At 37.5% G+C, this 23,765-nt stretch overlaps 1 protein-coding gene across 2 annotated transcripts; it reads right to left on the bottom strand.

Moving 5' to 3' along the window:
* Positions 1–3,059: 3,059 nt before the first annotated feature.
* LOC133515344 (glucose dehydrogenase [FAD, quinone]-like) lies at positions 3,060–11,753 on the bottom strand. 2 transcript variants are annotated; one of them, XM_061847869.1, is made up of 6 exons: positions 11,530–11,753; positions 10,159–10,437; positions 8,601–8,837; positions 7,963–8,095; positions 4,691–4,813; positions 3,060–4,334 (listed from the first exon to the last, which is right to left on the bottom strand). In XM_061847869.1, the coding sequence occupies exons 1-6, from the start codon at positions 11,585–11,587 to the stop codon at positions 3,089–3,091; spliced, it is 2,076 nt and encodes a 691-aa protein (XP_061703853.1). In that variant the 5' UTR covers positions 11,588–11,753; the 3' UTR covers positions 3,060–3,088. The 2 variants fall into 2 exon arrangements, with proteins under 2 accessions (XP_061703853.1, XP_061703852.1); XM_061847868.1 differs by lacking the exons at positions 10,159–10,437; positions 11,530–11,753 and adding an exon at positions 9,986–10,081.
* Between the last annotated feature and the right edge of the window lie 12,012 nt (positions 11,754–23,765).

Below are 23,765 nucleotides of genomic sequence, written 5' to 3'. Positions count from 1 at the left end.
GCGTATTTTCTTCAGAAAAATATACGAGTTCGGACATTATAGTAGTAAAGTAAGTAGGGCGTCTTACTAAGAAATGTAGCTGCTAGAGTCTTTATAAGTCACTTGCATTCACAAAACTGTACATACTTACAATACCTACTGTGTGTATTTTTGATAGGCCCTCATGATCAATTCATAAATAAATAAATATCATAGGACATTTTTACACAAATTGACTAAGCCCAACGGTAAGCTCAAGAAGGCTTGTGTTATGGGTACTCAGACAACGTAATATATAATATAAAAATACTGAAATACATATAAAACACCCACCCATTTTTAGGGTTCCGTAGCCAAATGGCAAAAAAACGGAACCCTTATAGATTCGTCATGTCCGTCTGTCTGTCCGATTCTGTCACAGCCACTTTTTTCCGAAACTATAAGAGCTATACTGTTCAAACTTAGTAAGTGGATGTATTCTATGAACCGCATTAAGATGTTCACACAAAAATAGAAAAAAAACAATAAATTTTGGGGGTTCCCCATACTTAGAACTGAAACTCAAAAAATCTTTTTTCGTCAAACCCATACGTGTGGGGTATCTATGGATAGGTCTTCAAAAATGATATTGAGGTTTCTAATATCATTTTTTTCTAAAGTGAATAGTTTGCGCGAGAGACACTTCCAAAGTGGTAAAATGTGTGTCCCCCCCCCCCGTAACTTCTAAAATAACAGAATGAAAAAACTAAAAAAAATATATGATATACATTGTCATACAAACTTCCACCGAAAATTGGTTTGAACGAGATCTAGTAAGTAGTTTTTTTTTTAATACGTCATAAAATTAAAAAAAATAATTTTTTTCTTCAAACCCATACGTGTGGGGTATCTATGGATAGGTCTTCAAAAATGATATTTAGGTTTCTAATATCATTTTTTTCTAAACTGAATAGTTTGCGCGAGAGACACTTCCAAAGTGAAAAAATGTGTGTCCCCCCCCCCCCCCCCGTAACTTCTAAAATAACAGAATGAAAAATCTAAAAAAAATATATGATATACATTACCATGCAAACTTCCAACGAAAATTGGTTTGAACGAGATCTAGTGAGTAGTTTTTTTTTTAAAACGTCATATAATTTAAAAAAAAAAATTTTCATCAAACCCATACGTGTGGGGTATCTATGGATAGGTCTTCAAAAATGATATTTAGTTTCCTAATATCATTTTTTTCTAAACTGAATAGTTTGCGCGAGAGACACTTCCAAAGTGGTAAAATGTTGAACAAAATCTAGTAAGTAGATTTTTTTTTAATACGTCTTAAATGGTACGGAACCCTTCATGCGCGAGTCCGACTCGCACTTGGCCGCTTTTTTATATTACGTCGGTGGCAAACAAGCATACGGCCCGCCTGATGGTAAGCAATCTCCGTAGCCTATGTATGCGCGTTGCCAACCCTAGACATCGCCCCCCCCCCCCCCCCCCCTCGTTGAGCTCTCTGGCAACCTTACTCACCTCCAGGAACACGATATCCGTGCTCATCACACAAATAAATGCCCTTACCGGGAGTTGAATCCAGGACCATCGGCTTTATAGGCAGGGTCACTACCCACTAGGCCAGACCGCTCGTCAAAATGAACACACTTTCATAGGTTTCATAAAAAATGGACAACTCATATTTTTTCATATAGATATGATTATTAACACAACGCTTAAGTGGCTCCTGTGATGTTGTTTATGTCCATAGGCGACGATGACCGCTTCCCAACAGGCGGCTCGTGGCATTTAATGACGCAACGTCACAACTGTCACAAGTGATCACTTTGTCCGAAATACAATGCCGCTCGAAAAAAAACAAAAAAAAATTATGCTCTGGTAGTTAAGACTAAACTAAAAAAAATACTTCCAGAATTGTTTTATAGCACGAGAAATCTACGTCTAATTTAAGTTTGCAGTTATATCAAAAATAAATACTGTGTAGTGCAATGTGTGGCAATGTCATTCGCCGCAGGACTATGATCGTAGTCGTAGCCGATAACATGGATTTCCTGGTATGTAGCGGAAATGCTTCGTAGAGGCAAAATGATAAAGTATCGTGATTAGCGCTGAATGGGTTAACGTCAAATTTCTATGAAAATATGACGTTTATAATGACACCTACTCACTTTGTTATATTTAAATCGGTGAATAGTTAGCTTAGACGAATTCTAATCGAGTAAAATCGTCTTAATTTGCGTAGGCTTAATTCTTTGCTGCCTCTAAAATTCAGGACACGGTAACATATCGCGCGAGTGACTAAAAATACGCGAGTTAAGCCGTAATATTAGCTTAATGTTAGTATATCTCACGACGGCTTAAATTCGAAAACTTCAGGATTAATTTTAGGGTAAATAGTAAACTGTGTCACAAGGGAGCAAAATGACATATTTACGTCGAGGGCGTACATTAAATCCTGAATGAAGTAAAGGATTATATAATATAATCCCGAGAGTATAGAGTCATTCTAAAATAGAATGAACGTAGTGAGGGATTCAAGTGTTAACAGCCAAGGTGGAAATAATGTTGTGTGACACATACTTAGGAACTGCTTTTCACATCCCCAATATGGAAGTTATTATATCATCATTCATTATTCGCTTGCCCTTATCCCATTCATTTGGGGTCGGCGCAGCATGTCTTTTTCTTCCATATCTTTCTGTCACCCGTCATCTCATCATTCACTCGCGTTCGTTTTATGTCATCTCTCATACAATCCATCCACCTTTTTCTAGGTTTTCCTCTCCCGTTCCATCCCTCCACATTCATTCGTAATACCTTTCTCGTCACATGACTTTCATCCCTCCGCATCACATGCCCATGGAAGTTATTATTTATTGTTTCAAAATGAAATATAGTGTCCTAAAACAGAAACAGCTACTTTGATCCCTCCTAGCAGGGAAGAAAAGTGCCACATTCATCCCTCTTAGCAGGGATGAAAAAGCCCTTTTCTAAATAGATGATGAGAAAAATACTTTGGGTCTTATTCTCCTGTGAATGTTAAAAAATCTTATATGCGATGTGGTTCTTGAAGTTGGAATAAGAAATTGTTTCCTAAACTATAACTGTATTTAATTTAATGCACCACACTAGACCAGGTCTGTTTTATCATATCAGCTGCCTTTTCGCCGATCATTATCGCTGGTGCGTTGCTGTGCGCTGCAGTTGGACGGGGGATCACCCCCGAGTCTACCACTCTCAGCCCGTCCACCCCGTACACTCGCAACTCAGGGTCCACCACTGCTTCGGGGTCATTCGGTGGCCCCATTCGACACGTCGCTATCTGATGGTGAAGAGATATGAGCAGCGTCCTAATAGCACAATCCCAATAAGCATCCGATCCTGGCACCTCATTCTTACACTGAGAATAATAAGCCAGATGCAACTGCCCACCATACTTTCTAAAAGGCTCTGATTGGCCTATTTGGATCACTGTCTTAACAGCTTCCCTCAAAGTCGCTAAATCCCTAGGATCGCTTAAGTAATTAGCGTGCATTATTGGATGAGAGAAGGGATTTGTATCACGAAGCTCTAAATAGCCTTTAGATTTTGGCTGCAAAAGCATTGGAATGGCAGACCAAGTATCGCGCCCGTTTAAGGGAGCGAAGGCTTCGTTATAAGTTTTGTCTTTAATTTTCCACGCTCTTCTAAGGAATAGGCCATCATCTAAAGCTATTGAGCCCGTCATGGAAATAAGTTCAATATCAGGCACTGGCTCAGGATCATCCGACTGGGATGTTTTGATATACCCGATACCTTCAATTGAACCGATACTGGAAAGTGGCCCTTCACCGTATGTGAACCACTGTATTAAATTTTTTACTTGCAAAACTTTTTCAATCGTCAAACTTGCGTTGTTCCTGCTCAGTGGAAATATAATTCCTGGGAACGCTACGTGATCATACAACGTCCTGCCTACGGGCAAGTCTTTGATGACTGGTATTCCAAGGGATTCTAAATGTTCTTTAGGGCCGACTCCTGACAGCATAAGAAGTTGAGGTGAGGCGATGGGTCCGGCTGATAGAATCACCTCTCGACGACACCTTGCTGTGTACTTCCTTCCATTCCTGACGTATTCAACGCCGTACGCTCTCTTAGTGTTAGGTTCAATGAGGACTTTAGTGACGGTTGCTGAGGGAAGGATGTGAAGGTTCCTCCTACGTTTGTGGTCATGGAGATAGGCTTTAGCGGCGCTGACACGGTGTCCGAGGTGTGTAGTAGTTTGCACGTATCCGAAGCCAAAGCCGTCTGGTGCGTTATAGTCGACAGTTGGGTATCCAATTTGCCTTCCAGCTTCCAAAAACGCCTCGACTAGCCCAGTTCTGTAAACAGAATAAAATGATCACTGAATGCATTTTATCATTAACAAAAGTAAAAACTGCGTGTTTTGATTTGCAGATTCATTCAAAGACAGTCATTTTGAAATACTATAACTATAACTTAGATAAGCTTTGAGTTGTATAAAAACATGTTTTTTGTATTTTTTTAAATGTATAAGTCGTGATAGCATGGTGTGAACTTGCGCGCAAAGTTTGTTATATTGTTATTCCATTTCTATCTGTAAGTACCTGCATGTAATCGGCTTTGTATTGTTACTTAAAACTGCATAATGCTTTATAGCTTGGTACTCATTACAATAAATAAATAAATACTGGTATGAATTCTAAATTTAATTCACCTGAAAGACATGTTCTCGACGTTAAGCGGGCCTTCTTCACCGTGGTATGGAGGGTGTTTAGGCAGCCTCCTCAGATCTGCCTTCTCAGCCTTCATGAAATAATGCAAGACTTCATTATATGACCTGAAATGAAATAAACATTTTTGTTATTTTATTATTCCTCAAGAAAAATAATTTAAGGTATTATGTTTCTATTAAATTTTGATTTGAGATAATAGCTGGCTTATGAGGGCAAAATTGTTGATATTTTCTTAAAAGTCAATTTTAGCAGCTTTATTGCCCACGGCATTTTACGGCTATACACTAAATTATCTTTATACCTCCATCTAGCCTCCTATGTGATAAAAATATATTGAAGTCTAAAAAATATTTATTTGGTATTGGTAATTAAGTGTACATGATTATTACAAGAATTACGTTTATTAATCGCATACAGCACAGCCGGTGGGGTAACTAAAGTTTAACGTATTTTTGCCATGATACTGACACAACTCTTTCGTTATTAAAGTGAAAATAAGAAATTTTCCAACTTGGGCAGAGAAGATTCCTCGAGCCAAATAACGTATGATAATGCTACAACATTACTTATTGTAGTCCCGATGCACTTCCAATGACTACTCTCTAGTCCAGCCAAGATGCCAATCTATTGTGCTGTAGCCGAAGCGAACGAAACGGTAATACTTATCTCTTTCTATACTCTGCTATATTAGTGCGACAGAGAGACATTAAGTGTTTCGTTCACTGCAGCGCAAACAATTGACATCTTAGCTAGGCACCCAGATTACCGTTTGCCATAAGAGATATTCCTGCGGACCTCGAAGTTACACAATAGCAACGTAAGGTGCTTTGGGATGGTTTCGAAAGTGGGGTAATTTAAGAAATGGCAAATATTTTCTATACTAGAAGCAATTAATTAGCAAAACATGTTTCCGAATTAACCAACTTTACGGGTATTTATTACACTTGAATCTTTATGAGATTACGTTAAAAACACCTTTTTTCAAATAAAAGAACAATTGTTAAAATCGGTTCAAATGATAGATAATTATCCTCGATAAACCAACATGCGTGCATTACATCGCACAAATTAGTTAATTTGCCGATGGATGGCTCTGTACACAATTGAATTGAATATGAATATAACTTCTACAGCTCACAGAGTCACCAGTTTATTTTTTGTCTACCCTGTCTCAAAACTCTGTGCACGCCACTGAAGTTATACAACGGTTCCATAAAATAATATAGTGTAACTTTTAGTCGAAGAAAACTGATTAAACACAAAATAATTTTAAAATACTAACCATATAAAATAATGTCACATAAGTTTGAATGGGTTGCTTCCAATTTTTTGAAACGCTTGTTATACGTTCTATATTAATCAAACGTTGCACTAAAATTCAACTTTTACCCTAAAAACGGCTTTAAATATGTTAAATTAACAAAATATATTTTGACAGATGCTTTCGCGCCCAAAACGCTCTTTGTAAATTGTGTGACGCCACAGTTTACGGTTTGACACATAACTATGTACATACATACACACGTAACACCAAGGCCCCCCGTTATCCTATTCTCAGTACAAAATTTGATACTCAAGCCGTAGCCATTTAGGTGGTGGGCAAGCTGTGTATGCGTGCGTGTGGGTTTTTAACCAACTAATAAAACATGTTTTCTGCAATAATTGACTTATTTTATTATGTCATTAAATATTCATTATCCATTAGCATTTCTATGATGTAAATTTTTAGTGAAGATATCGAAGCTTCAATTAATTCTCATCACCAAAATGGCTACGGCTTGAGTATTAAATTTTGTACTAAGAACAGACAACGGGGGGCCTACCGCGAAAACCGAAAATCGCATATTGCGGGGAAGATAAATCTTTTACTCTTACTAAGACGTAATTAAAGTGACAGAGAAAAATGCCCGCAATTGACGAACTTCGATTTTCGCGGTTATACCCCAGTGTCAAACCGAGAGTTGTGATGTAATCAGAATCTTCAATGTCGTTTCGACTTGGGTCACGTGACGTGTGTTAAAAGATATTTTAAATTCAATATTTACAAAAAAATGCTCATTAGAAGTCCACTAAAGGTAGTTTAACATGTTCTTATATCCATAAGAATTTATTGGGATACAATTCTGCCCTAAGATTTGTTGCCAGTTGCCACTCACTCGCAATTATGTATTTGACTCACTATTAGTTCTGTTTAATGTTTTGTGTAATTTATTGTAGGACTGTACTTAAAAATAATAAAATATCTACCACGTGTTTCTTTGTCGTAAGTTTGAAGTTACCTTATTAATTAATATGTTCAGGTGTTATAATTACATTAACATTTTCACTTTTTTGTTATAAATCATTTCCTGGCCTGACACAGCATTGATTAACATAGGAAATGTATCAGGGCAATTTGCATGCATTAGCTTACTATTACCCTGTGGAATGCGTATAATTAACTACCTGTGTGATCTGACAAGACACGGATTAAATAGCTAGTACTAGTTCTATACAGGACTTGTGGATAGTGACTTATAGTAGATGGGCCATTTTACTTTTGTTTCAAATTTGTGTATGTTAATGTTATACTTCTACACGATCACGAGCTCTTTGCTTTTGAAAATTCCCATTTTTTTATACTTTCATTTCGTTACCGGCATAATGATTATATGAAAAATGGTAACGGAGGGGAAATAAAAATCTTAGAGCACTTGTTTTCTCCTAGGATCGAATGAGCTCGTGAGTATGAGTAGTAATAACTCAAATAACATAAAAAGGTCCAAACTAAAAAAAGTGTTGTGTAAAACTTTAATTAAAAATTGGAAAATGCAACAAAAGAAATAATGAAGGTAGATAATATATATAATCTAATAAATAATTTACATTTATTTATAAGCGAAGCGTGTCCCGTGTTTGATATAGTTAAACCTGTCATATCAAATAGTTGTTTCAACAAGAAGAAGAAATAGTTGTTTCACAGGATTTGTGGTTTATGTTCAATTATAGATGTTACGTCCATTAGCATACACAACACTAGTTTCACTCTCTTTCCATAGTATTAATCGTATTCTATTCCTATCCAAAAGTAACTCCCGCAAAAGTAGACCATGATGTTTACTGGCTACTGCGTTGCGTTAAGTTTTCATTTTCAAAACCATTTCAAAATCATTTGGCAAAACCAATTTAAAGTTTTACTGCCTAACCGAATAACCCAGTCGAACTCCACATTTATTCCTACAGATATAAGATATTAGGTACATAATTCACTCACCACCCATAGTTCCCGTCAGCGGCGATCCTGTCCCAGTCCTGTGGCCGTCCGCGAGTGTATATCATAAAGTTGATGAGACTCGTGCCCCCCACAGCTTTACCGCGGGGCCAATAGCAGCGGTTGTTCTCGCTCGCTGAAGTTGAAATAAATATATTATATAACACGTTTAATACCGAGCACGCTTAAAAACGTCAAGAAATTGAACGTGCTTAAAACGCCGCAAGAAGCTTCTAGAGATTATAAAATGGTCAGTCATATACAATTATACATTATATATCAGAAGTAATGGCGCCCGTACTTGTAAGTGCATTTTTATTGTTTATCATTGAAAACAAAATGCAAAACACAAACCAAATTTACTCGCGAATGTATGGTGCGGGACACAATATTACCACATACGCATAAAACGCATTGTCAGAGATCCACCACTGTACCTCCAGTAAGTATGGGGACCTCTATCACAGATATTCCGGCTTGAGTCCAGAACTACAGAGGTCTCATCACTGCGCCGCCAGCATGGGAACCTCGGTCAGCAGATACTCCGGCTTCCCAGCCCCAAGACCAGTATCATGAGTCGTGACTTGTTTAATATAACCTACCCACCAATATATTGAGTAAATAAATAAAAAGTAAATTACCTGTGCAGATCCCCGGCTGCGGCTCTGCCTGGTACGGCCACGCATACTCAGATATCGGCCACTGCGCCGCCAGCATGGGAACCTCTGTCAGCAGGCACTCCGGCTTCCCGGCCTCCAGAACCAGTACCATGGGTCGCGGCTTCTGCTTGTCTTCGGACAGGCGGGACGCTAGCGCCGAGCCTGCTGAACCGGCCCCGACGACAATGTAGTCGTATTCGTCCAGCGGTTGGCTGTAACCTGGAACAACTCTTTTGTTTTATTATCCGCTTACCCTTATTCTATTAAGTGGAGTTGGCACATCATACAACGATCATACATTTACAAACTTCTATTTAATGTAATTATGTATGTATTTTCGGATCAAATCTTGCACACTGTAAAGAACCGCCTGCATAAAACACCCAGGAACTTCTTCTTCCTCGCGTTGTCCCGGCATTTGCCACGGCTCATGGGAGCCTGGGGTCCGCTTGACAACTAATCCCAAGATTTGGCGTAGGCACTAGTTTTTACGAAAGCGACTGCTATCAGACCTTCCAACCCAGAGGATAAACTAGGCCTTGTTGGGATTAGTCCGGTTTCCTCACGATGTTTTTCCTTCACCGAAAAGCGACTGGTAAATATCAAATGATATTTCGTACATAAGTTCCGAAAAACTCATTGGTACGAGCCGGGGTTTGAACCCGCGACCTCCGGATTGCAAGTCGCACGCTCTTACCGCTAGGCCACCAGCGCTTAAAACACCCAGGAACTAAAAAGCAAAAAAACATATAATATCCAGATGTGTTTCCTGAAGTCGTTGCCAAGTTAAATAGGTCCCTTACAACACCCGACGTCTGCCCGCACTCGTCTGTCCGTTTGGGTTGTATCGCTCAGTGGTAGTATTTTAAAATATAAAAATTACAATTATTTTCTTTTTGGTTTTAACTACACCTATTCATACAAATAATATGGGCGAAAGTTAAACGTACATAATTAATACACCTTTAATGAATGTTTAACCCTTATATTAATACTTGGTATATGGCACAATCTTTATTATAAGGCAAAAACAACATAGCTATAAAATCGACTTTAGTAATTTTTTCTTAATACTTATATAATTTTTTAAACTATGAAATGGCAAAAAAGTTCGAATTGTGTATTTTCAAAACAATGATCAGTTAAAGGGTTAAAAGGCTTGAGATATCAGACATAAAAGTTAATAACCTTTGTGTAGAGGATACTCGCGGAACAAGTCAAGTGGGTCAACGCCCGACGTGGTAGGGACACTAGGGAAACCGATAGTCTACGTCATCATGTCCATCACGGATGATGCCTTAGGAATCCGCGGTGCCTACAGGAACTTCCCAGATCTAGCACTGGCATTTGTTGCTGACGGAACCTACCTTTGGGTAGAGGATAGTCATCCCGGAATAAGTCAAGCGGGTCAACTCCCGGCGTGGCAGGGGCACCGATAGTTTGCGTCATCACGTCCATCATGGATAGGGTCTTAGGAATCGGTGGCGCCCACAGGAACTTCCTAGATCTAGCACTGGCGTTGGTTGCTGACGAAACCTACCTTTGGGTAGAGGATAATCGTCCCGGAATAAGTCAAGAGGGTCAACTCCCGGCGTGGCAGGGACACCGATAGTCTGCGTCATCATGTCCATCACGGACGGTGCCCTAGCGATCGGCGGCGCCCATAGGAACTTCCCAGATCTACCACTGTCGTTGGTCGCTTGGGGTTGCGGGTAGTTTTGGGCATTCTTCTCCACAGCAGCGTCGAAAAACTGTGCGTTAGTGCTTATTAAAGCTATGAACAGAACTATGGCAGTCTTTTTGAGATCTTTCATTTTTGCTGTAACAGAAATAACATGAGAAATAACTTATTAAAAAAGAAAAAATCATTTTTTGCATTATTATGCTGATAAAGTAATTAGACGCGTACAGAAAATCTTTTTATTGGGATTTTTATGAAACATTTAAGTCTTTTTCTACTCGTCGACGTGTAATGGTTGAATTAAGATTTCGTATAGCAAACTGTAATTGGGTACTTTTCATGTATGGGCTCCCAACTCAACTATAATATTCATTTCGAAACGGTTTAGTCAACTATAATGAAATTGATCAATCACAGGTCGCCGCGGTCAAGAAGACGCAAGAAAACGATATATCAAATGAATTATTATTCAATTTAATTCAAAGGGTGTCGTTTACCACCCGCCGGGTCCCGGCGGCCGGGGCGCGTACGAGTATGAAGGTATCGCGGCTACTCGCGTATCTTAAATTGCTGTATACTTTTGATTTGTTTCCCTATAACATTTTATTACTTTAAAGTATTATTTTTGTTGACTCGTAGAAAAAGTATTGCATACAATAGTGATATAATCAAGCTTTCAATCTCGTACCTCACTTAGGCCACTCAGCAAGCTACGTTGCCTAAACACGGTACTCGACTGAAAAGCTCGAATTATATCACGATTGTATCAAATACTATTCTTGACCACTAGTAAGTAAAAATCCTTTAAAATGGTCGCGTTTTTTTATTAGGGTTCCGTAGCCAAAATTAATGTTATTAAAAAAACTGATCTTATTAAGACGATGTAACCGCCCCAAATATACGCTCTTTTGCTTGTACGGCTTTTTGTATTTTATTAAGGCACGGAAACGGAACCCTTCGTTATGCGTAGTCCGCCACGCACGTGGCCGGTTTTTTAAATATATTTGTCACTTTTGATGATATAAAACTCCTTTCCTTTTTATTATATTTAAGCCTAAATATAATCATTGTAAATATTTTTACTTACCTGATAAAAAGACGATCAAATCTACTCTCGATTTTTCTCTTGGAAGTTTATTTAACGCTTCCCACTCTTTTTCATGGACGTTTATTGAACTCGTACTATATAAATAATAAATAGAAACAATTATTTTTTATATTCTTACTTACCCGATAAAAAGACGAACATAAATATTGTCAACCGCCACTCTTTCCGTTCAATGTTCATTAAACTCTTACTTTAAATTATAAATAATGAAAAATAAATACTATTTTAATTATTAGTGTATTGTGCGCACGTTTGAAAGCGGCGCGTCCGCCGTCTGCGCAAGTCACGCTGCGCTTGCGACTCCTGCGCTGCGCCTTGACCGCGCACTTGAATTTACCGCTACACCGACACACCAAGGACTCGGCTTAGCATGGCATGGGCAAACTTTAAAATGGACCTGGAAAAAGTAGACCTATTTGAGATTTTCAGACTTTGCAAATCAGGCAGGTTGTATTGTTATTATTGTGTATGTCTTTAAAAAAATATATTATTTATGCTTTTGTGCCTCTTACAAGTCACGTCGGTCGGGCAAGTTACATTTTAAAAGTTTTCATATGCACAAAGCTAAAATGTAAAAATACATCATAAATCATACGCCACCTAAATTATCATAAAGCGTAAAATTAATTTCACTATTTTTATTATCGTTTTTTAAAGAAATTGGTAGTATTCCTAGTTTAAGTAATAACGTAGTTTAACATAAGACTAATCTAGATCGATTGTATACCCCCAAAAACCCCATATACCAAATTTCTGCGAAATCGTTAGAGCCGTTTCCGAGATCACAGAAATATATATATGTATATACAAGAATTGCTCGTTTAAAGGTATAAGATATAGGGGAGGGTTGATTTTTTTATGCGTATGCGAAGAGTACTGCGAATTTCTTTCGATGACTTTTCATTTTGTGTACGAATCTCGATTTCCAATCACCAGGAGTCCAGATCATGCTAGCAAGTATAGCTTGCAAATCGGTCTGAAGTGTATCACCATAATGCAATACCTGTTAGCTCAGGTTCAGGGAACTTTCAAGAATGCCAACATACAGGATTTTTTATTGTAACGAAAACAGAGTCGCCGAAAATACCCGATTTGTTTTATTAAGCAATTAAGTTTCTGATGGTACCACGAGTAAAATATATTACGTATATGAACAGAGGTGATTTTTTTAAATGTTAGTTTACCTACTTACAAATTTTCTGGTATGAAATAATTCATTCGCATGCTTTTTGCATACAAAGTAGTGTTAGTTAAAAACAAATGATAACAAACAAGCGTACGTGGATTGAGATGCAATTCATACAGTTTGACTAGAGAATTTGAAGCAGGTTTTTTTCCATTTTATTTTATTTTGACGACCAGTCTGGCCTAATGGGTGACCCTGCCCATGAAGCCGATGGTCCCGGGTTCAAATCCTGGTAAGGCCATTTATTCGTGTGATGACACGGATATATTTTGTTCCTGAGTCATGCGTGTTTTCTATGTATTTAAGTATTTATGAATATTTATACATGTCGTTTTCTCAGTACCCACAACACAATCTTTATTGAGCTTACTGTGGGAATTTAGTCAATTTGTGTAATAATATCCTATAATATTTATTTATTTATTTAAGGAATACCTACCTAATCTATCTCGTTAACTAAGCGTTTCTATCAAATATTTTTCGAAGCTTTTAAATGTGTTTTTACTACCTAAGTACGTTCTGATGTTCGTTACCTACGTTTAAGACAATAATATAATTATCATAATAATTAATTGATTATTATAATTTCCTTAAAAATAATTTGCATTTCCTTTTGATTAATAATGTAAACACGAGAAGTGCATATGCAGCGGCACGTGTATGCATCGCATTATTTTATTACGTTACACATGGATAAAAAGAGAATTTTAATTGCGTTTTTCAATAATTCAAGGCTAAACTAAACTTTCAATTAATAGAAATACCTAACTTTCGTATCAGCAGCATAAATTATTATAATCCTTGAAAGTTTTATAGCTAGTCTAAACTTTTACTTATATTGGGTTTAGTGGGATCGTGCCATTCACGAAGACGCGTGGCTTGACTCGTATTGTCATGTTATTAAAGGTCAGATTTGACAAATCTGCGCGTCATCGTGGATAACAAGAACTATATCGAGGTCTAAATTTGCCAAAACCGGTTGGACAACTTGTACGCATAACATACGTCGGGTCAGTAAACTTATGTTTATTGTGTCTATTATTTACTATTGTACGAGTGTGTGTGTATTTGTTTTTTGCGGTTTACTCTGACGCCGAAACCGGTACTTAGTATGAAATGTAGGTCAAACTTGCGCAGTCAGGGGATGTCTTAGATACTCGTATTTATTTAGAAACTAAGTTGTCTTTAATCTGATATATTTGCTTTCCAGTTGAGGTTTGCAAACATTTTGCTTTGCGATTTGTGCTGCAGCGGTAGGAATGTGATTATCAATTTTATTATACTTATTGTACTGGAGACTGACATCTGAATGGTGTCATTTAGTTATCGTGCATTTTGCGCGAGCAAGACGCACGATAACTACTTATAAATGACATCATTCTAATATCAATGAATGTTCGAATTGCCCTGTTCGTCTTTTCAGTAGGCAACAATCTTTAGACTCGAAGTTATGCCGGGGACCGGCGCGCTATCCCTTATAAAGGGTTTTGTATGGGTTTTGCATAAGGCTTAACTAACCATACCCTTTACCCGACGACACCCTTTCATTTTGCTAACCCGTTTGAGTAATTGGTATCTTAATACCCTTACAAAACCCTTATCATCCGCTCACCAATACGCACGCACGGTTCAACTACGACATTACTAAACTTTATAAAAAGCGTAACCCTTAAGGGGTAGTCAAATGAATGTGCTAGCAATTCAAACTGGACACTCTTTCAATGGGTTAGCCGTATTAAAGGGACGCCCATTGAAAAGCTTTTATCGCGGAAAGGGTTGTCCGGTCCCTGTTTATGCCATGCCTGTCTGTACGTCCGTCCACGGCTGAATGATCTAGAAGTTACTAAGAAAAAGCTATAATTATATATATATGTATATATATATATATATATACGATTTAAGGTGACCCAAACTGACTGCATCCTAGTTGTGGTGTATGGCAACTGCGCAGTCCGTATGCACGGGGACAGAGGAACGAAGCCTCCTACGAGAGGGGCTCGGAGGGCAAAGCCCCTCGCATAAAAAAAATTGTGCGACCGATATTTTCACCTGACGATCCTATAGTTAGATACTTTTTGTTTCTTAAAGCGGAAACGAGAGGTCCCGCTAAGCGGGGCTTCGTCCATTAGTTACCTGGTCTTAATATAAAAATATTCATTAGACGACACGATGAAAATCGCTTTTCTCAAACATGCAATGAAATGATTGATGTCCCTTATAATAGGCTGCGAAATATGACGTTTCAGGTGCGGTTAGGACTAGAGGTCGTTAATGGAATTTCATACAAATCTTGCAGGCCTAGGCCGGCAAAGTACTCTTTTTTTTCTTTTTCTTGTTATATTATTATTATTTCAGAGTTTCCTAAAGGGGAACGAAAATTTGATTATTTTTGCGCTACAACGCACGGTTTACGAAGATACAGCCCTATACAGATTTCTGCATGACTGAAAAAAAATAAAAATATAGGGCTGTATCTCCTAAACCGTGCGTCGTAGCGCAAAAATAATCAAATTTTCGTTCCCCTTAAGGTAACCCCAAAGTAATAATAAAAAAAAAACAAATAAGAAAAAAAAGCGTAATGGTGTGCGTCGTAGCGCATAATAATCAAATTTTTCAATACCCCACGCACTGAATAACCTATCGCATTAGGACATAAAACAATCAGCATCATCATCATCATCATCCTTTTTTATTATTATTTCATTGCATGTTTGAGAAAAGCATTATACAAACCTCGGCGGGAAATATGGGGTTGCCCGCCTATATGTCTTCGGCCGGCAACCCCTTTCGTCCCGGCCTCTGTAGTAATGTACTATTAAAGACTCAATAGTTTGTTAAATCTTCTAATGGCTATGGTAACTAATGGGTATTACATATTCCTTTTGCAATTATGAAGTATCATACTTATCATCGTATCAATACCTCGAATTTCAATATTATGATTATTTGTCTACTGTTTGATTTGTCAATAATTATGACTAAAATTATGATGTTAAAATTGTTTTTCTTTAGCCTAGTCGATATTGACTCTGCCTACTACTTAGAAGGGCCCGGGCTCGAATTCTGATAAAGGCATTAGTTTATGTATTTAACAACGGTCAATTATGTAACACTTACAATTATTATAATACTATTCGCTTGCTCAGGACTCAAGTTAGATCTCGAAACAAAAAACAACTTTGCTCTCTTGTTTTAATAGTTTTAATAGCTACCTCCGCAGTTCCGCGAGAGAGCAACGATGGCCTAATGACGGCCACAACATGTGGTTATTGAATATATCGTAGAGAGCTTATAATATATTTAAATTTGTGTATGTAACTGTATACATAATTAGCGAATACACACTCGAGTGATCTTTTTCTGGAACTCACTTTGGTATTTCATAAACCTACACTCGTATTTGAATGCCTTTTAATATGTAGCAGTCACATAAACTACTGTATGAGATATAAATACAACTGCACCTACAGCTTAATTTACTTAACACCTACTTGTTTACCTAACTCTTATCTGCAGCTAGACTCGTAAGCACGTTCAAGTGTATGGATAAGGTAAAGTTCCTAATGGCGTGAATGCTGAAGTAGTTACAAACTCTAAAGCGTCATAAAGTGTTAGGTACTTTGTTGGAATCATTTCCATTAGCTAGCGAGTTTACTATGGTCTAATTTACAAAGGGTTTAATTGCCTAATACTCGTAGTTAGCCTGCTTTTGACTGACTTCCGAGACGTTTTAATTATTTTTAGGTTTCCGGACCGAAAAGATACAAAAAGAAAGTGTTTATGTTCTTACTCTTTTACTTAAGACTTGTTTCACAATGTCCAAGTAAAGTCCTGAATAAGCTACTTGCCACGTATCTGACGAATAAAGTCATCGTAGGCGTTTCGCAGTCTTCAATAATAAGCTTAACTGGTATACATATAAACTGCTAAGCTTTACAGGAAGTTTTAGCTAACAGTTACTTTATTTGTTAATTAGCTATCCAATACTTTACTTGGACATTGTGATACAGGCCCTTTAAAAATTATATAAAAAGTTATTTGTCAAAAAAATTGTATTTGATACCAGGTTTTGTCACTGACTGTACTTTTCTTTCAAAAGTCAACTAACAATACTAACAAATCCAAACGTTTTCGTTGTGTTGGTGGCGTATTTTTCAGGTTCTACGGCCACCTCCGGTCTCCATCATCAGATCAGCTCGATGATACCATGATATTGTAGTATCGCCAACTTCAGAGTCTAAGTAAATAACAAAGACTGACAGCCCTGTTGAGGATGTATACCGGGTGTTTCCTATAACACGAGCAAATAATTAAACCATATATTTTACACCTCAAGCGATATATTTTTTGATTATCAATAACAATTAAAAATTATAAAATCTTTAGATTTTTCTCCTTTTCATACAAATTAAATATGTACGCTCACATCAATGTGTTTGACGTTCCTTGTCACGCTTTAAACATAACCAAATTTGCAATACATTGTGCCTTAGAATAATCTTTAAATTGTGATAATAATCAAAACATAAGTTATTATTAAAAGTTCCTGATCAAATGTTGGTTAGTTTGAGAAATTCAGCCTACAGTTTAATTTATTGCTCCTGTTACAGGAAACACACGATAGATATAAATATACTGGCAGCTTAGTTATTATAATTTTCTTAAATTCCAAGTCAGGTGTCACAGCAGGTCAAAATAAATATCTGTTGTTGTGTTATGATGTTATTATGGTTCGTTAAAATGTATATCGTGTATCCGTACGTCTGACTATAATTTCAACATGGTAGCAGAGCCTGTAAATGAAGAATATCTAAGTGGCATGAATCTTCAAGTGGCAAAATAACTTATACCTATAAAATAATTACACCAGTGCTCGACGGAACCGATTACGCAAATTAGTAGGTCGGTAATAATTACCGTAATCGTTATTATTAAGGTATATATTAATTGTTAAGGTTACAGGCCGCGTAGCCAACGTTACAATCGTTAACGCTCCGTAGCGTATCGTAGCCATCTCTCTCTATCACTCTTCCATATAGTGCGACTGTGACAGTTGCGATTCGTTCGCCATGGAGCGTGAACGATAGGCACGTTGGCTACGCGGGCAAGTTACTTTTCGTTCAAGTCCTGACCGATACCTATGGGTATTATATGGTACCAATGCATTCAGTATGACATCTTGAATACAAAAATAAGAGATGACAAGCTCGAAAATGGTAATTGTGACGTCATAAAATTGGCGGTACATTTTTTTTTTTTCATTAAAACTTAGCAGCAAAAAATAATGAGCACGTGTTTTGTTATATCTGCTTAAACTCATTTTTTCCTAAAAAAATCGACATTCGAAGTTTTATAATATCTTATCGCTAAAGTTACACATAAAGGCGGGTGTTTTTTTTTTAGGAAAACTTGAGTTTAAGCAGATATAACAAAACACGTGTACATTATTTTTTCCTGTTCTCAAACATATACTCAAACAAGCCATTACCTAGCAAGTTGCTCGAGCGTCACTTTCTATAGGAGTTAGAAGATTTAGTAAATTTTTAGTACTTTGGAGGACAATTTCACCCAATAGGTTGAGTTTGGGCAGCTAAAAAAAAATACGTGTCCGTTATTTTAGACTACTCAATAACATATATAAATATAAATCAAATCGGAACCGGACAGTTGGGTACCTTTCCTTGTAAGTCCTACGGTAAGCCAAGAAGGCTTGTGTTGTGGGTACTCAGACAACGATATATATATATATATATATATATATATATATAATACATATACTTAAATACATAGAAAACATCCATGACTCAAGAACAAATATCTGTGATCATCACACAAATAAGTGGCCTTAACGGGGCACGAATAAAAATAAGATTAAGAATATTCCTTAAATGCTTTTTTTTGTGGATATAACAGGGACCTGCAGGGTCGCTGATTTTATCGGTATAAATAATGGAAAAATAGAAAACGTCACGTGTTTATCCGTCTTGAATATTTACTAGTCTTTGCCATAAGCAAGTTGATTGCGGGACCCCAAAACCCGGACACAACTAAGAAACAACAGTAAGCAGTTAGCAAGGGACGGGCGACGACCTCTGCGCTCTCCTTGCCGATCAATGTACTGCTATTTGTCAGCCGGCTATGCCGTTAGCGTACGAGTAAGTCACCGAAATACTCGCGGATGCTTATGGTACTTACGACATGTACTTATCTCAGTTGAACGCGTGTACCAGATATACAGGTCTTTGACGTTCTCGTTAACGTGGCGTTCGGATATTAATTGCAGCTGCATTACTGTAGCGGCATCGTTGTTGCCGCCATTATACAGAATGTTTATTTATTCACCTGCAATAATTTACGGGGTCATACTGTGCAACTTTTTCTATGGGACCAACTGGGGAATCGTGAAAAAATTGGCTGTTGCATACATTTTGGCTGTCTGACTACTGTTTGGGAGAGTAATTTTTTTTTTCACGATTTCGTGGTTGGTCCCGTAGAAAAAGTTGCTCAGTATGACCTATATATTCACCCCGTAAATTACTGCAGGTGACTAAATAAACAACCTGTATATTTCAATTTCCTTGACGGAATGAACGTCTTAGTCGCGGTACTGATGCGGCTGTCAACGTCATTTATTTTATCAAGGAATTAACAGATACAGAACGATGTTGAGGCACCAACGACACCGCAACCGCAATGCAGCTGCAGTTGAAAAATTCATCACTAAAATTTTTATTAGACATTATTTATGTAACAGATGTTCTAGGTGGAATACTTATGTCGTGCAGTAGAAAAAACCAAACGCTGTCATGGCATTCCCTATACGACAAGCGACAATAATAGTAAGTTAGTAACTCTCCTGCTAAGGCATCTTGCTAGATTACACTTATTTAGATATATCGGATATTATATGTAACAAAATCATGACATAACGTCTAATTCGATCATCTCGGAAATTACATTATCAAGTTTCATCTGATACTGCCTGGGTTAACGACTCGTGATCGTTCACGTCCTGGAGTTATGAAGCAAATGGTGAGGCGACTGACGAGGTATTTAGCAAATTGTTCGCAATATTTTCGTAACATAATATATTTTCATCTTATTTGAATTTTAAACGGCTTGATAAAAAAACGTGAAAGACAAGGAAAATATTTACCTAACTTATAAATGAAATTAATATGTTGATATTTGTATAATTGTTCAATCAACTGCGTAATAAGTATTTGGCAAAAAAAAAATGCTTACTGTAGGTACTTGTCTTACCACAGACAACTAATACTCATCGAGACAATTCCAAACCCCCCAACACAATTAGGTTTCATTGTTTCATCAGTTCATCACAGAGTTCCTACGGCAACCTCCGTCTCCATCATCGGATCAGCTCGATAGTGCCATAATATTACATTGTCACCGTACTTACATATGTATCTAAATTTTCAGCTTCATCGGAAACCAGGAAGTGGGAAAAATTTAACTTGCAAGATTTGACCCCTACATACGTATATATAGGTACATTGCAAGTAAAATAAAAGCTTGTAAAAATAATCGGACAGACAGACGGACATGATGAATCTATAAGGGTTCCGTTTTTTGCCATTTGGCTACGGAACCCTAAAAATATTATAGCGTAGTACTTATGTTATACCAACTTAAATTTTAGCGCCATCTAGCGATTTTGGCCATAACTACTCAAATCAAAGCGAGGGAAGCATACCCAAAAGTTTTCCATCACTTCGAAGTGTTTCGCAAATGCGGGTCGGTCAGAAGTCGTTCTCGGAATTACCGTTAGATGGCAGTATTAAACAGGATTGAATTTATTTATATGCTCCGCAAAACTACCAAATACTACCAAAGATACATAGATTGAGTAAGATACGTAAAATCTAAGACAATTTCGTGCATCAAATTTGACAGGTAAACGAGATGGCGCTGTACAGCTCCATACATGCATTCCAACACCACACGAGAGGCTATTTCTTGACTCCATGCATCCTCGGCATAGGGGGACTGTCTGTGACACCGGTTATAAAAAGATGCTTGTTAAATAGTCCATGACTGGTTACCATTCTCAGCCTGACCTTCCCTAGATGAAGGAGCAACGTAGTGAGTTCTCCGTTGATGCCGGGCACGGCTTGTTTTGCCTGTCTGCATCCAGTCTGGTTTAGCCAGTGTGCTATATGTAGTTTCCTTATACGTACTCGTACCTTGCTAAAGGGTATCGGGAGAATTGGTTGTGGGCCAATCGCCCCCGCACCCGATCCTTGCTTGGCAAGCTCGTCCGCAGCATCGTTACCCCGGGATCCACTGTGTCCCCTGATTCATTGAAGGGTGAGCTTGTTAATATGACATACCTCCGTTAGTCGTTCGTGGCATTCGTGTATAAGTTTGGATGTAACTATATGGCTTTTTAGAGCCATTAAGACTGCTCTACTGTCCTGAGGATCCTATTACCTTCCTTGATGTAATGACAGCCACAGCATTTTGATACCTTAATGCTAAAAACTACATTTATAAAAATAAGTTTTTGGCAAAAAAAAATTGGTACAAACTTTTGTCGTTTTCTATACTTTTCTTACCACAGGCAACTAATTGAAACAATTACAAAAACCCCAAACACAATTAGGTTGTGTTGTTTCATCACAGAGCTCGATGGTACAGTGAGCTGCAAAAATATGTATCGTGAGAATCGTCTCATAAATGGGTGAATCAACTTTTTTTGTTTTGTTATCCTGTCCCGTTGTCCAAGGGACAACAGTTGCACAGTTTGTTTGAAGAGACGTTGTATGCCGTTCTATTAACATGCTTAGTAGGGGGCCCATTATGGACATTGGTTATAACGACCACAAAAACGCAAGTTTAATACATTTAAGTACCATAAAATCAGTGTTTCCATGAACTTTTGTCCCCTGGACAACTAATCGTAACCATGGCAACGAGTGACGCTAAAAAGTTGATTCTCCCAAATATGGTACTACGCTCTTATTACACTGGAATAAGATGCTATGGGACATATTTTTGAGTAAGATGTGTACACCCATATTTTTACACTTGACTGTACCATAATATTGCATTGTCTCCCGATTTTGGTACATATGTATGCAAATTTTCAGCTCAATCGGTAATCGTGAATTGGGTCAAATTTAGCTTTCAAAATATGACCCACCTTAACTTATTAACAAACAAACTTAACAGGGCAGGTTACATAAACCTTGTTATAAAACCTGTTTTATATAAGGAAGAAATTAGATACACTTTGAAATTTTATTTCATAAAAGGGACTAAAAGGGAAAATGCGACACAAGCATCGAAAAGAGTTTGTTTCGTTTATGGGCTTAACGCGGTGTCAGTTCGAGTAGCACAAAATTGGTTCAAGCGTTTTCAGTCCGGGAATTTTGATGTCAAAGAAGAAGCGCTTCTAGCCTGTTACATATAAAGTCCATTCCATTTTTGGTAATGTTTAAGGGTACGGGTAAGTTTGGCTGACCTTCACTTTGGGGCCGGTTTACACATTGATGAGTGTCTATTGCGAGTTTATACTTTACTTGCGTTTAGTGGTAAATGGATGAACTCGCATAAATACCTACCTACTAATCAATTGTAAGTTTTAAACTTATGTTTGATATAGATAAAGTATGGTAGTTTGCGTCCAAGGAAAGAACAGGAAAGTTTGGCCACGGACATGTCTTGAAAGTGGTGGAATTTACTATGGAAGTGTTAGAAGTACTAATTATACACATAACTACTTACTTATCTTCCTAGATATTCAGGTATTCAGCACCAGCCTCTGTCAATCAATCCATACATATAAAAAATACAATTTCATCCCATTCCTCAAACACAACAGAAAGAACATATCACTCACGACACTCGTGCGTCCGAATTAATCCCATAAAGTCACTTTCCACTGACATGCTGGATTAAAACGTCGTATGTCATGATGAAAACGTGTGGAGATACGTCTATTTGGTTTGGCGGGGTTATGCCTTATCGGAAGCAGCAGTGGTGTTATTCTGATTGCCTACAGAGTCGAACGCTCTCGAACAAACCGCCTTATCATTATTGCAGTTCATTGAAAATAATGGTTGGCAAAACTGTAACCTAGTGAACCCTAACTTCACCGTTCTGCAACTTCACCTAAATAATAATTTTAACAAAATATTGATATCCAATACGTATTTTCGCCAACCCTCATTTTCAATAAACGGATTTTGCTCAATATATAGCTATAGTGATGTAGTTCATTCATATGTGGTGTGCGTGCTGCAGCCGTTGCAGGACACCATCGCATGCGCGGACTTCTGGCCGAAGGGTGCGGTGTTTCGGCGGTTCCAGGGTAAACTGCCGAATCCTACGCTGAGTCAGACCACTCTGTTACGTCGTCACTCAAATCCTGTGTATAAATGTTTTCTAGTATTTTGTTATTATTTGTTTGTATTTTTATAAATGTTTTGTAGTTCGCTGTGCCTTCTTGGTAGTAATACTGTAATACTGTAGAACTAATTTACTTCAAATTAGGTCCGGAAATACCACATATCCGGTGCGATGAGTGAAGATGATATGTAAAGGAATTTTATACAGCCTTACACACCTAGGCTTGTAAAGCAACCTTCTTTTGTTTTTGAACGTCAAATTCTTACACAACGTGTTCGCATTTAAATAATAATTACACAGTTTTTATTTAATTGTAATTTATTATACATGTAAGTCAAATTTTCGATATTAAGACATTTTTGAAGTATATTTTGCAAACAAATAGATAAAGGCTTTTTAATATTGTATAAAAATATATTTTTCTAATCCATTTTTATCAAACTTCAAATAATAAAGTAAATAAATAAATAATTAAACTATATACGTGATGTTACTCCGTAGATCACAGTTACTGGTTAAGTTCGAGTCGCCTGGGCTCTTTAGGCAGTAGGAATGTGGCCAGCGCTTCCACTGGTGTGATCGGCCTACGTTCGATCAACGATTCGTCCCCAAATTTCCTGCTTAACTCCCAAACCTCGTATCTAGTACACCCGTATTATACTAAATTTACACATATGACAGTCTAAATAGAGCCGACAATCCCGTCCAACGAGCGTCATATTCGAGATTGAGAGAAATATTGGAAATGAAAATAGTAATTGGATTTTTAACGTGTTCTTATTCTGTATTTTGATGCCATGT

This window comes from Cydia pomonella, chromosome 2, assembly GCF_033807575.1.
Source record: "Cydia pomonella isolate Wapato2018A chromosome 2, ilCydPomo1, whole genome shotgun sequence".
Classification (NCBI taxonomy): Eukaryota; Metazoa; Arthropoda; class Insecta; order Lepidoptera; family Tortricidae; genus Cydia; species Cydia pomonella.
This window is presented reverse-complemented; position numbering and strand designations above follow the sequence as displayed.

Excerpts from the sequence above, each read along its gene's own strand:
- LOC133515344 (XM_061847869.1), bottom strand. The coding sequence starts at position 11,587 with ATGAACATTGAACGGAAAGAGTGGCGGTTGACAATATTTATGTTCGTC. Across the intron at positions 8,838-10,158 it reads CGATTATCCTCTACCCAAAG|GTTACAGCCAACCGCTGGAC; the intron begins GTAGGTTTCGTC and ends GAGTTGTTCCAG. Across the intron at positions 8,096-8,600 it reads GCAGCCGGGGATCTGCACAG|CGAGCGAGAACAACCGCTGC; the intron begins GTAATTTACTTT and ends TTTCAACTTCAG.